We start from the raw sequence: 15,003 nt of genomic DNA on the forward strand, positions 1-15,003 counted from the left end.
ATTCAACAAGCAAAAATTGAGCATTCGTTGCCTATAAGGTGCTAGGTACCTAAAGATGGATAACATAGCCCCTTCTCTCCGGTTGTATCACAATCTAACATTTGGTTCTTAGACCTTAGGGTGCACAAAAATCACCAAAAAAGTATCTGTAAAATACAGATTCCTGAGACCCATTTCCAGAGATTCTGATACCATGTCCAAGGGGTGATCAAGAAAACAGTATTTTAAGTAAGCACTCCAGGTGCTTCTGATGCTGGTGGGTAAAAGACCACATTTAAGAAACACTTAGAAACTTTGTGAGATGTTGTACACAAAGGCAGGAGGGGAGAGGGAGGCAGAGCAAATAATTGTGCTTCCGAGGTAAAATATATGATAATAGAGGCAAGTAGCAAATGCTGTGTAAGCAGAGTGCACAGGAGTCAGAAAGGCTTAGAAAAATTAAGTATTATTTGAATCGCATCTTAGAAGATGGCAAGGAAGTTGCTAGGTGGAGTGGAGTGGGAAACCACAAGTGATGTAAGTGTCCATGGCATGATCTGGGACAGTAGACTAGTTCCCAGATAGATTGGGCTGGAGAACTAGTTGCTGATAAAAGGAAATGAGAGGCTGGAACTCTGAATGATCATCCTTCCATCCAACCAAGGTTCAACCTATGCCTACGTGAATGCCTCTTGAGGATTCAGAAATGAATCAGAAATGATTCCTCCCATAACACTTGCATCACTTTTCTCAAAATAAAAGCACCCTTCTTTAAAATATTAAAGAGGAGGGAAAAGTATGTGATCATAGCTGGTTTGTGGTCAAGGAAGTCAAAGACTCAGATCTTCTTATTCCTGGAAAGTCCATAGAGACAGTGGATCAGATTTAATCCCAGAGAAGGGAAATCTGTGGATAGTCGGTTTCTCTGATTTAAGGAAGAAAATTTTCTGTTGGCTGTTAGAGTTCAGCGATGCTCGTTTCCAATATGTGCTAAGTCCATGAGTCAAAACTACTTCGCAAGGAAATAGGAATCTATCAGCTGGCCTTTGCTCTCGTGGGCCATGACTGGGCGGCGTCACAGGTTCTGACTACCAAACCGTCACACATCAGAAGAAAGTGGCAGAGAAGGGAGTTGTTTTACTTTTAGAAACGTCAAAGCCACAGGACACCTCGACAAGCCCAGATGTCGTAGCTCAGTCTTTATGATGCTATCCTGCTCCCTTCTTCTCCTTATTTCTCCTCCAGGTCCTTGGCCCCTTGTAGGGGCTTGCCTACAAAGCACTGGTTAGGTGCCTGTCATCATTGGGCTTTAATGACAGCTTCACCCCATGAAAGCTATGTGGCCTTAGAAAGGTAGTTAAACCCTCAGTAACCTGTCAAAAGGGGATGGTAGATCTCAGTACTGTTGTGAAGATTTAAGGAACATTCAAGTAAACACAGATTACAGAGCCAGCTACAGGATAGGCACTCAATAAATGTTAGTTTCCATTTCTACTAACTCCCCACCTGTCCTGTTGTCCCTGAAATTAATTTCATCTTCTTAAACAATGGAATTTACCTGGTCACCTCTGTGAGACTGAATAACTGTGACATTGCCACGCTCATTAACACTGTACAGCACTATCTGGCCGGTATAATTTGCCCGAGGAGCTCCAGCAACAAAGTGGACACTTTTTCCAGTAGAAATTGAAGCCACAGAGTAACCTAGGAGAGAAAGGGTCACAGAGTAGGTACTACTGAATAGCTCGGCCAGATACGCTTGTGAATTTAACAGAGATGATCAGAGGTCCTCTTCGTTAGTGGGACGCACAGTTGCTAGTGATCCTGAGTGCACATCCTCCTTTTTCTAAGATAAACTGCTTCTGCCCCTTGGCCACCAGCACTGCCTAGTGGAGGCGGGGCATCTCCCTATAAAGCTGGCCCTAGATTCTGGGTTGTCCCCATCAGCCACTCATGAATCTGACACTCAACCAATATTTCTGGAATGAAAAACTAAATGAATTTAAAAGGTGGAAATCTGCACAGTGGAAAGAACATAAGCTTTGGAGTCAGACAGTCCCAGGTTCAAATTGTAGCCTTGCCACTTAGGAAGTTTTTTATCTTTAGGCAAGTAATTAACCTCTTTGGCTCTCAAAGGTAAAATGAGGATAATAATATTTCCTTCAAAGGGTAGTTGGGGCTTCCCTGGTGGCGCAGTGGTTGAGAGTCCGCCTGCCGATGCGGGGGACGTGGGTTTGAGCCCCGGTCTGGGAAGATCCCACATGCCGTGGAGCGGCTGGGCCCGTGAGCCATGGTCACTGAGCCTGCGTGTCCGGAGCTTGTGCTCCGCAACGGGAGAGGCCACAACAGTGAGAGGCCCGCGTACCGCAAAAAAAAAAAAAAACCAAAAAACAAAAAAGGGTAGTTGGAAGGATTAAATGTTACATAGATAGAACAGCCAACTCAGGAGCTGTCCCATAGTAGGTGCTCGAAATTGGTGGCTGCTTATTACACTAATAAAAAGACTAGGAACTCCAAATTGATATAAGGCTACCACTTACCGTATTGACTCTTAGGAACTATTTCTATTTTGGAGAAACACAATCATGTCCCAGGAATTACAACTGCTGGAACAGCCAGAAGAGATTAATGAGTCAAATACACAGCGTTTCATTAAGTAGTTACAGGCTAAGGCCTGACTGGCAAAGAGGCAACAGAAATATGTGCAACAAATATAACAATTAGAGGATAGCTCAAGCACTTTGCTGAACTGACCCTGAGATTCAACAAGACGCTAGTATAAAGGATGGGATTTAAATTTGCTGAGCCGAATGCTGCTAGGCCTTACCTAAATATGAACTGTGATTTCTGTCTTGCAGAATTTGGTCAAAGGCTTGTTTAGGAAAGATCAAATGTCCATGAGGTGTCTGCTGGACAACAGTCCCACTCCAGTCATAAGCTCCTACTGCACCCAGCATCAGAATATCCTAAAATAATTGAGAAATGAAAAGCATTAACATCACCTGTAAAGCATAAGAGTGTAGTGTGTGCCAAACACTGAAACAAATGGTCTAAATTTAAAGAAAAAAAACTAAGCATGATGAAGTAAAATGTATACGAATTGCTAAAAGGAAAAGAGACAACAGCCCCAAAATGGAAACACTTGTGCCAAGTCCATGTCACCAAACCCAGACTTAATACCGAAACTAATTGCAGTTTCAAACGCCCCCCTCCCAGGAATGTGATCTTAACTGGTCAGTTTGGAATTTCCTGGTCAGCACTAGTGAGGTAATCCACCTGATAGAGCCCTTCTGTTCCCTACAGGAAGGTGACCTTGCCTGAACCAATAAAACTGTTTCCCCTTCTGCCTGTAAAAGGCTTCCATTTTCTACAGCTCCTTGGAGCTCCTTTCTGTTTGTTAGATGGGATGCTGCCTGATTCATGAATCATTAAATAAAGCTGCTTAGATCTTCAAATTCACTCAGCTGAATTTTGTTTTTTTTAACAGACTCTGTGTTGTTATATCTCTGAATTGTTTTGATATATTTTGTGCCGGAAAAAAAGCCTTCCCACGGGCTATGTTACCTTGGGCTTTGTTTAGTACAACACATTTTAAAGATAAATCTGTACCACAGCACAGGAGGGGCACATAGCCATCTTCAAATTTCCATGCAAAGGCACATGTTTGCAAACGCCAAACAGTTGTGAGCCTTTAGAAAGGAGTCAGAAGTAAGCCTCCAGCCTCACATATTCCTAAGAAGAGCTCAGGATATGAGGCATCCTCCAGAAACAGGAAGTGCTGCTGCCAGAGGAGGAGAGGTGGGCGCTGCTACCCCAGACCTGTCGTGCTGGCCCTCTTCTGACCTGGTCTATCTTCAACTTCTTTCTCTTTCTTCTTTGCTCCTTCTCAAATGTTCCTCTAATCCTCTCTATCCTATCCCATCTATTTGAATATGGCACAGCTACAAAAGGAAGCTGAAGCGGTGACACTTGATATGAGAAGAAAGACTGCCATTGGTCAGCACCAGTGGGGAAGGGCCAAAGAGGACAGGCCACTTGGGATTGACTCAAAACCCAATCTGAATATTCGAAGGTACAAGTCATCGCAAAAGGTAGGGTTGGTCAGGAATGGGACTTCTTATTTTTAAGTTTTTGATCTTAGATCTTAGAAAACATCAAAGATACGATTTGGGGTTTTTTTTGTTAATTTTTTTAAACTTATTTTATCGAAGTATTTACAATGTTGAATTAATTTCTACTGTACAGCAAAGTGATTTGGTTATACATACAGTCTTTTTCATTTTCTTTTCCATTATGGTTTATCAAGATATGATTTTGGAATGAAAACTACAAAGCCATTAAAAAAAATAGCAAACAGGGAAATAATGTGTCCCATTTTGAGGATAAGAGACCATGAAATTATGTGAATGATTGTCATAAATCCAGGACTCTGAATCTGGGTGCAGGAAGGGGCTTCAGGGAGTGTACAAAACCTCAGGAAATTGTGTGAAAAATTCTCTTTGTGTGGGTTCACTTAGATTTTTTCTGAGGGAAAGACCCGTAACTTTAATCTCTAACTACTGGTGATCCAGAAAAGGTTAGCACCTTCTATTATAGAGACAAATAAAGTGATCCTGGTCCTTTATTCTACCAATCAAATCCTCTGAGTTCATACTGTTCCCTGAGCATTTCCTAGTGTCACCTGTCTCTTTGCCTCTTTCACTATTATTACTACTTCACTCATATCCTGAGTAGAATTAGAATCAGAGGCCTGCGAGATGGATGTTTCTAAGAAAGAATAGACTTCCCTGAGCTAAGAAGATGTCCCATCTCACTCTTTTCCTAACTCCTTACTTTTTCAACTATTGTTTTATGTCTCTGCTCTTAGAAAAAAGATACACCGGCAACTCAGAATTCAACGACAGTGATGACAAGAGTGTGTGTTTTTAACAAATTTTTCCGGTAGTTAATTCATATAAAGTAAATTCCTGCAGTGATAATACCTTGAATTAATATAGTGCCTGTTCCCTGGAGCACTCAAAAGCTTTCTTGTATATTATCATTTTTTCCCATTAAAAAATCCCTGTGAAATAGGGAAGGGAAGGCATTATTAACCTCTGTTTTTCAGATGATAAGCCAGCAGAGCAAAGAAACTAAATGACTGTGACTAGAAATGAGAACTGTTGATCACTAGATGGCTGTTTTTCCCACTTTAGTATGGGGTTACTGCACACAGAAGTATTAAGGCAAATGTTATCTGATATACACACATTTTGAGGAGAGTAATCTGCGCTGAATCCCACTTGTGACATTTCCATTTGGAAGTTGTCTCCTCCTTGAACAGTACCTAGGAAACAGTTTCAAAAATCATATCACTGTTATCAGTCTTAAATAAAATTTTCAAACACATGTGCACACGCACACACACACACACAAAGTGTTCTGATGTCCACTCAAAAATATAGAGCTGGCAGATTCTGAGAGGGAGGAATCTCTAAGGAAGTGTTCTAACAGATGTAGAAATCTACAATGCTTCTGAGATAGTGTTTGAAATTGGCATTAATCTTGATCATACATTAATGTATTTACTGGCATACTTATGAAATTTCTGATATCAGAGAACACTCAGCATAGGGGATGAGGTAAGATGAAAACTGACATGATTATCTTTTTTAAAAAAATTATCATTACTTGCTAAGAACCTAACTGAATTTTTAGCTTTTAAATATTTGTAGTAATAAATGCACATATATCTCAGATACAGTTGGAGGAGCCAGGCAATTTCTCTGTAGTGAAGACTGTGCTGAGAGATATTTGGATTAGGCTTCAGGAACTAGGATTCAAGACTGAGAAGGAATTTTACCAACTGGGAAGTTGGTCCAAGTTATACATATGTGCTTGCCTCTGACACTAGCACCATAAGACTCAATTAGAACTCATTTTCCATACATGTGGCCAAAGCGGTTACATTTCACTAATCTTCGCAAAAAGGAAGCTAAATTTCTGGACTGCCACATTAATGTAGAGAAGAATAAAAGTTTTTAGATAGACCCTTCCAGTGGATAATCAGGAGATAAAGATCTGACTATAGGGATTAATACTTAATTTACACAATCCCATTGGATCCAGCTTCTGAAGCAGTACTTGATCATAGTAGGTGCTCAATAAAATATGAGAGTTATTTGGGTTAACCATCAGGAACCAGGATTTGGGTCATGTGGGACTTTTTACCAAGTGGGAATTGTGTTGTAGTCCTCCTTATAGTGAGCTCTTGAACACATGATATTTCTATAGAGACTAGACCTTCCAAGCCCATAGAAGTAAATTATTGTAGATCTGGTAAGTAAAATGTTTCCTCAAAATCTGAACTATTAAAAATCTTCACTGTATTTTTCTAATTTTAAAAGTATACATGTTTGTTGTAAACAAATTCAAGAATTTCAGACATTATGTAACAGCGTAAAAAGGTAAAACTTTTTATGATTACAAAAACTGTTTACAATATGGAAAGGTAAAACTATTTATGATTATAATAGATATTACTATGTTGCCACCCCAAAAGGTTATACAGTTTATAATCTTATAGTGTATGAGCTTTTTTGCTTCCCCATAATCTCTCCAAGATTAAACATTACTAATCTTTGTTATCTTTTAGACACAAAGTAACGTTGATTTCATTTATATTTTAAAATAATTACTAAAAATGGGAATATTTTCTTATGTTTATTGGCCATTTGTATTTTATCTTTTATAAACTACTTATTCATCATTCTTTGTCTGTTTTTCTTACTGATGTTATTTAGGAGTTCTCTTTATATAAGGTATATAAGTTAACATTAATAGAACAAGTATGGTAATAAAGAATTCTTTTTTTTAAGGTTTTTGAAGAACATGTTATTTTATTTTTAATTTTATTACAGTATAGTTGATATAAAATATTGCATTAGTTTCAGGTATAAAGCAAAGTGAGTCAGTTATACATATACATATATCCACTCTTTTTTAGATCCTTTTCCCATATAGGCCATTACGGAGTATTGAGTAGAGTCCCCTGTGCTATACAGTAGGTCCTTATTAGTTATCTATTTTATACACTGTATAGTAGTGTATATATGTCAATCCCAATCTCCCAATTTATCCCTTCCCTCCCTTACAACCTGGTAAACATAAGTTTGTTTTCTTGAAAAAAATTTGAAAGAAAATTCTGGAAAGAAGGAGTTCTTTTACCTTCAATGCTGAAAATTTGTTCTCCTAATGTCCCAGCCTTTTCTAGTAGAGCTGCTTCATCAGAAACATTGAAAAAGTATCTTTCTGTTGGAATACTGGCAATTGCTTTAATTTCTTTTATTAAATTTTTAGTATCAAGGGCATTTCTGTTTAAGTACCCAAGAACCTTGAAAATAGAGGAAGAGGGGAGAAGGGCATTAGTGTTGTACTTCAACTTTCCTATTAGTATTTTCTAGGCTATTTCTGAACACAATAGGCCCTCTGGAGAAGTAAATCAACTAACACTTCCATATCCTCTTCATTGATAGGACTGCAAATCAGCAAGAAGCAGAGGGAGAGTAAAAATATTCTTTTATATTAAGCTATGAACAGCCAATAAGAAAGTGCAGTCTTCAGAAGTGATGTTATAAAGGAATATTTACCCATCAACTGAAAGACAAGTAAAAAGAAAAGCCACTTACCGCTATGCCAAACCTCAGTATATTGTCATTGTTACATTGATCAATTACGGCTTTCAACATTGAACCATCATGGGATTCACCATCAGTTACAACCACCATGACTTTGGTAGCACCTGGTCGTCCACCAGCAGCTGCTGAATAAGCAGAATCTCTGTGGCAGATAAAATAAAAACTCACTATCAAAAAATAAACTAAACACGTGGATCTCTGGTTAGAAATATAAATATGAAACTGACTTCTTTGAGCATAACCTCTTGTGACTTAGAATTTCACTGTCAGTGCTGGTGACTTCTGAACTACATTCTATTCATAGCTTGTAGAGAAACATATAAAAATAAAAATCTTGCTTGGCATTAAAAATAACTTCCATGGTTTCCATGGTGTGTGGGTGTGTGTGTATTTACATCAGGAATCCTTAGAATTATCTTCTGCTAATAAGATTAAACTCATTAAAACTAATCAACAGGGTAAAGATATTCATTCCTGTCATGAATATTACTCATTGGATCTGCATTTATTTTTTTCAACAGTAAATTGTTTTTTAAAAAGTAATAAATATACGTGGTAAAAGAAATCCAAAGCATTTGGAAAGGTGTAAAACAAAAATTTCACACCAAGCCACTATTCCAAAGGTAATCACTATTATCAGTTTATGTTTCCTTCTAGAAAATGTTTCATCTAGAGAAATATACGCAAAAGTTACTCCTTAAACTTCTATAAAAATGGGAACATATTCTCTGCAGTTGTTTTTCATTTTGATGGAGACCTTTCCATATCAGCACACATAGAACTCTCCTCTTTGTGTTTGATTTTCTGATTTTATTTCTATACAATTTTTAAAGGTTAATTTCCATTTACAGTTATTACAAAATATTGGCTCTATTCCCCACGGTGTACATCCTTGAGCCCATCTTACACCCAGTAGTTTGTGCCTCCCAGTCCTCCACCATTATGTTGCCCCTCCCCCACCACTGGTAACCACTGGTTTAGACTTCTCCTTTTTTAATGGCTACATAATATTTCATTATTTTGAGGAACCATAGTTTATTTAACCAATTCCCATTATTATGCATTTAGGCCATTTTGAGTTTTACAAATAATGCTATAATGAATGTCCTTGTGTATCTACCTTGGCATACCTTTTCGAATGTGTCAGTAGGATAAAGTCTTAGCAATTATTTAGACAATGTATTTACACATTTCAAATTTTGATAAATAAAATACTAAATTGCTCTTCAAAAATTCCACCAATTTAGGGCTTCCCTGGTGGCGCAGTTGTTAAGAATCCACCTGCCAATGCAGGGGACGTGGGCTCGAGCCCTGGTCCGGGAAGATCCTACATGCCATGGAACAACAAAGCCCATGTGCTATAACTACTGAGCCTGTGCTCTAGAGCCCACAAGCCACAACTACTGAGCCTGCATGCTGCAACTACTGAAGCCCGTGTGCCTAGAGCCTGTGCTCCGCAACAAGAGAAGCCACAACAATCAGAAGCCCGCGCACCGCAACAAAGGGTAGCCCCTGCTCGCTGCAACTAGAGAAAGCCTGCGCGCAGCAATGAAGTCCCAACACAGCCAAAAGTAAAAAATAAATAAATAAATAAATTTATTTTAAAAAAATTCCACCAATTTATACTGCCATCAGTGTACAAGAATGCAATTTTCTCCACCTCCTTTCCATAACAATGAGAATTATTAACTTTTTAATCTGCGATACTCTTATAAGTGAGAAATAATATATAATTGTTATTTTAATATGTACTTTTTCACTATGAAGGATGATGAGTATTTTTAATATGTTTATTAGCCATTTATATTTCTTCCTTCATGAACTCCTGATTTTTCTTTATCTTTGCCCATTTTTCTTTGTTTTTCATCACTTTCCTGACAAGACTTATGTTAATAAAGAAAATTATCCTTTGTAATATATATTGTAAATAATTGTCAGTTCATCAATCACTTTTTGAAGTTTAGTGATATTAATTCTGTACAGAAATTTTATATTTTGATATAATCAAATCCATTAACTTTTGCATGTATGTCTTTTATATTTGACATGGTATTTTAAAAGGACTTATCTCTAAGACTTTTCTCTTTAATCACCCAAGTTTTCTCATAGTCTTTTAATGGTTTCATTTTCTTAGATTTAAATTGGTGGTCCAGCTGAAATTTATTTTGATTCAAGGAGTGAGGCAGGGATTCAGCTTTATTTTGTTTCTAGATGTTTAACAAGTTGTCCAACAACTCTTTTTTCTGTCTGTTGGATTCTCTTGTTGCACATTCTTTCTGGTGTCATCATATAGGTTCACCACCACCACCTACATGATGACAATTTAAAGTCTATATTTGCTTCCATTCATCCCTCCTGTCTTCAAGTTTGTGTATTCAATGCATTGAATATTTTCACCTGAAAGTGTAAGGAGCTCTTTAAATTCAACATGTGTAAAACTGAGACTATCATTTTATTACCTAAAGCTTTTTTTGTATTCTATATAGAATATAGAAATATGGAAAAATATTTCATATTTCTCAGCCAAATTTGAATTCTCGTACTCACATCAAATAATTTTTGAGTGAATTATACTCTTTATGACATACAGGAGAGTTCATGTAGGATTATAAGTTTGCTGAGGGTAGAAACTATGCCTCATTTAGTTTTGATTCCCTGCAGGGCTTGGAACAGTAAATTTTAAGTGTAGGCACTCAGATAAGATCAATGGAAAATGGCAATATTTACTAAAAGAGTATCGGAATTCTATTTGTTTTTGTAAAGAAACTGATGAAGAAGGAGGAGGAGGAGGAAGAAGAAGAAAAAGAGAAAGAAAATAGAAGTAATTAAATTCTAGAAGGTCTGAGAAGTTAGGTGACTCTCCTAACAATGGAAAGAGTCCTGTTAGCTCAGGAAATTGTGGTGAGACAGGGATGCTGGGGAGAAAAACAAAGTTTTGAAAAGATCATGAAAGCCATATGAGTCCCATTTTAACAGAAAGTGGCCCTTCTCCTTGAGAAGGAAGCTTGCCAGACCCCAGGGCTCTTTCCAGGAAAAAATGCCACACCCACATTCCCTGTGAAAAATACAGGCCCTCTGCTGTTTCTAACTCCTACAAGGCCATTTTTCTATGTCATCTTAGTCTACCCCTAAGTCTACTTTACTGGAACAGGAAGGGTACTCCGCATAATGGCAATTGGCCAGCGGCCTCTGAGATGGCTTGGCTCCAAAGGACATCTTAATAGGGACAAAAAAGATTAACCAAACCAATCATATCTTCTCTTGTAGGGAATCTACTTTTGAGATATATAGGGAGAGTGGGCAGTTGATAGAAGCAGCAACTAGAACACAGAATATACTGAAAAAAGAAGGGACAGATAAAATAGGAAATTCAGAAAATGAAAGGACAGGATGTGGTGACTGACCAGATACGTGACCTAAGGAGGAGGAGAAAGAATAAAGTAAACCATCAAGTTTTTAGTCTGAATGACTAGGGGAAAAGGTGGACACATGAATCAAAATGGCAGAGTCATGAGGAGGGGTAGGGAAAAGAGTAAGGCCAGTTTAGAATGTACTGAATTTGACTAGTGAGCCAACACTCCAAATAAGGATTTTCAGCATCAGCTGGATGCCTGTGTGAATTGTAGGAGAGAGGTCAGGGCTAATGACAAAGCAATGGGGTAACCCAGGCAGGGCTGATGGCTCATGTGTATACAATGGATACAATGCCTAAGAGAACAGGGCTATAAAAGAGCGGGCTCTGTTTGGTGAAGAAAAATTAGGAAAAGGAGCCAGTGAAGATGCAAACTTGTTGACAAAAAGTTCGCAGGTTTTTGAGAAGTGTGTGGTGTCATGGCAACTGGAGTAGAAATAGCAGTGCGTGCTCATTATTGTCAAATGTTCAGGGAAGCTAAAGAGGATGAGGCTTGAGGCAGGACCATGTTTACCTGATGGCAGAGCCAGATGTTTCAAGGATGTGGAGAAGGGAGCATAGACACTTCTTTCAAGGAGTTATGGCAGTGGAAGGAAGGAACTCACAACTCGATGAAAAAGGGCAGGAAGTAGGTTTAAGGGAAGGTGAACCTACAGTTCTCATTTCTTTTTTAACACTAGGAAAATATTTAGCATTTTTTGTAAAGGTATCTGATTAAAGCAGAGTGAAGATGAAGGTCAGCGGTGCTGAGAAAATAAGAGACACTAAGCAAAGAATTAGGAGAATGTTATATAGCTGTGAAATGCACACTGCCCTAGCCTGTTATAAGTAGAATGAGTGCTTCAGTTCAATTCAGACTTCTAGGTCATTAACACTTAGGAATCTATGGCCCTTCTAAATTTGCATGAAGTGCTCCAGTAGCTCAGGTTGTCTGTGGCCTTGATAAATATTAACAAATAAATGCAGATTGCTCCATTGCCAACTTAAACTAAGGTCTTTTAATTTCACTGTACTTACTTCATGTAAAATCTTAAAAAATTATGTAATATCTTATAAAAGTTCTATAAATCAAAGATTTAAAAATTTCATTCCCTACTGCCTTCTCAAAGTATTCAAGTAACAGAATGTTCAGACTTTTCTTCTCTACTAGTTCTGATTTAAGTGTAGGTACCACATATTTATTTTTCTTTGTCTTTCCTTTTTATTACTTATGAGCACTTCTATTTTATCAAAATATTGGCCTATTAGCAACATAACTTACCTTGCATACTGAATTGCTTTGAATGTATTTGTGAGGTCTCCACCATATTGGGATGTCTGGGATGTTGCTTTAATCATTTCATCTTTGGTTTTAAAAGTGTTCAGGTTAAACACAACTCTTGGATAATTGGCATATTGAATTAACCCCACCTTCAAGAGAAAAGAAGTTTATTACAGGTTTGTCATTAAGTTATAAATCATTCCTATTTAACCAATATAATAAAAATCGAAAGTGCATTTAGACATGGGCTGATAGCTTAAGGGAATCATTTCCAACTTTTTTCTTAAGAATAGTTATTTTTCTTCCAGTGGAATAACTTCCTGGTCAGAGGCCATCAGTGCAGGGCAGCCTTACTTATTGACAAGCAAGATAATGTGCCATTTGTGTACCATTTGGTTCTCAACAGTAATAGATGTAGATTTTTAAGCACTGCCATATGGATGAATAGTAGCATTAAGTTCATAACAGGAAGACTCAAATGATAAAAATAGATTTTCTAGTTACCAATGGATATAAACATGTAAACAATTATAAGCAGTCATAGATGGAACAGAACATCTCATCAAGGGAGGATAATTATATAATAAACAAAGAATTGTAGTTGAATACAAGAAAAAGTGATGTGCTAATCAATGAGGTCAACATGAATGTGTTTGTTGTGCTGGATTTCCTCTAATCACAGATGTTAGAAAGAAAGCTGCTATATGTGCATTTAGGGCAGGAAGTTTCTGGTCTTCAGGGAAAATGCCATTGGAGAGAGTCTTATTCGAGAGGGCCGAGAGGCAGAACAACTTCTGACCAAGATGTTTGGGCACATACCCTAATCCTTCAGATCAAGGAGGTCAGACACTTCTGTTAACGTCCTTGTTCTCAGCACTGAGATCACCCTCTATGCCTAGGATTTGGGGCTTCCACAATAGGAATGGTGATGAGGGATCAGTGGTAAAAGGGTCTCTGAAATAGAGGTCAGTGTGTAAGGAAGGTGGGAAGGGCAAGGCCTGGATTTCTGAGTTCAATCAGCTACTTTCTCTGGGAAGGCAGTTAACTAGGCACTGGAAAAATGACAAAAAATATATTACTGAACCCTCCTCATTAGGATAGGATGTAAGATTTGAGAGAGAGGAAAGGATCAAAAATAACTCTAAGGATTTCAAAATCTAAGGTGATAGGAAGAGAATGGTGAGCCCCTGACACAGCCCCATAACTTCTATGTGCAAAAGATAAAGGTGGAAGAGAAGATTTAAAGAAATGTGGTATAGTAAAGCTTATAGAAACATCACATTTAGAAGGGAAGAGAAGATACTGAGTAAAACTACCTCTAGAGACTAAGAAGATGCATCAGGATTGGAAGATAGAAGAGGAAGGCCAGGAATTCCACACAAGAGACTATTAAATACAATAAGTCATGTTATGGGGGAAACCCATTTAGAAACAGAGAAAATAAGCAGATACAGATGAAAACTTCTCTTATGAGGGCCTTAACAGTGATGCTCTCCAGAAACCAGTACTATACCTAGTCTTATTTAACAGAAATTTTATTTTATTTTCTGGTGAAAGCCCACAGTGAAACCTCCAAAGTTTTGAAAGATACTAATGTCCTCTTGGTATTGAAAAGCAATGTCAATGGGGAAAATATATAACAATATTTTATAATACTGTATAGGGAAGCAGAAGAGCAAATTTCAATATAGATAACTGGAAAGCTTTTTAGAAAAGTGTTCCAACAATTGTTGGCCCCTGGAGCACCAGATGCAACCCAGGAACTAGTAACTCTGTGAATTGATTCCTGTTGATATTGGATCAATGTCCTGCTACAACCAGGATGGCCCATGAAATAGCAGATCCAACAAGAAAGAAAGAAAGAAAAACCCTGAAACTTTAAAAATGCTATTCAGCGTTATAAAAGCATGACGTTTCTGCTCCTGAGTTTTGCTTGCTTACCTCAGGAAGATAGAAAACCAAATTAAAGACTCTTTAAAACATAAAAAGTTATTCAAAATTATTGAAAAGACTTGTCCTGTGTGAAAAATGGAAGGCTAGACTAGAATATGACAAAAGACTATAAAATAATAAATGGTAGAATTATGCTGTCTATGGACTTACTTATAAAAATTCAAAGATAATTTTTTCACCAGTAAAGAGTAAGTAAAAGAAAGTCATCATTAGTCCAAGCGTGTGTAAAGAAATACATATTGGATTTCTAAATGTATTGATTAGTTCATGAGTTAGTGGAGGAAAAAATAAGCATCTAAAGAGGATTAAGATGCTATATACATATCTGATGCCTGAATCAGGAATAGACATCCAAGCTTAAAGACTAGCATTAGGGGAAGTCATAGATAGAATAACTCAGTGTAGCACAAATTTCAGTTAACTTTCAAGATTACCATTAAATGCCTTTAATATGGGGATTTGACAAATGCAAAGATAAAGACCTCATCTCTAATAATATTTTCTCAGAACAAAAGCCGTGGGTTAGTGTATATATAATGGATGTCCATACCTGTGTCTTTGTGGGGCCTATATCCAGGCCTTGCACAAATTTTTCCAAAAAGTTCTTTACTGCATCCCAGGGGTAAATACTGTTTGATTCATCACATACAACCACAACATCTATGAGGGAAGGGCAGGCTACACAGGAAACGACGAAAGAAACATATATCCATAGGTCAGGC

The 15,003-nt window shown here is 37.6% G+C and overlaps 1 protein-coding gene across 1 annotated transcript in view; it reads right to left on the minus strand.

The window, feature by feature from the left end:
- Positions 1 to 15,003, minus strand: part of ITGA2 (integrin subunit alpha 2) — a 109,117-nt gene that overhangs the window by 33,164 nt on the left and 60,950 nt on the right. The window contains exons 6-12 of the mRNA XM_082621640.1: positions 14,832 to 14,959; positions 12,329 to 12,477; positions 7,647 to 7,797; positions 7,186 to 7,351; positions 5,229 to 5,305; positions 2,807 to 2,945; positions 1,538 to 1,683 (exon numbers count right to left, since the gene is read on the minus strand). Of these exons, the coding sequence (XP_082477766.1) occupies positions 1,538 to 1,683; positions 2,807 to 2,945; positions 5,229 to 5,305; positions 7,186 to 7,351; positions 7,647 to 7,797; positions 12,329 to 12,477; positions 14,832 to 14,959 (956 nt within the window). The remainder of the gene's footprint in view (positions 1 to 1,537; positions 1,684 to 2,806; positions 2,946 to 5,228; positions 5,306 to 7,185; positions 7,352 to 7,646; positions 7,798 to 12,328; positions 12,478 to 14,831; positions 14,960 to 15,003) is intronic.

The sequence above is a fragment of the Mesoplodon mirus genome, assembly GCF_964341445.2.
Source record: "Mesoplodon mirus genome assembly, chromosome: 5".
NCBI lineage: Eukaryota > Metazoa > Chordata > Mammalia > Artiodactyla > Ziphiidae > Mesoplodon > Mesoplodon mirus.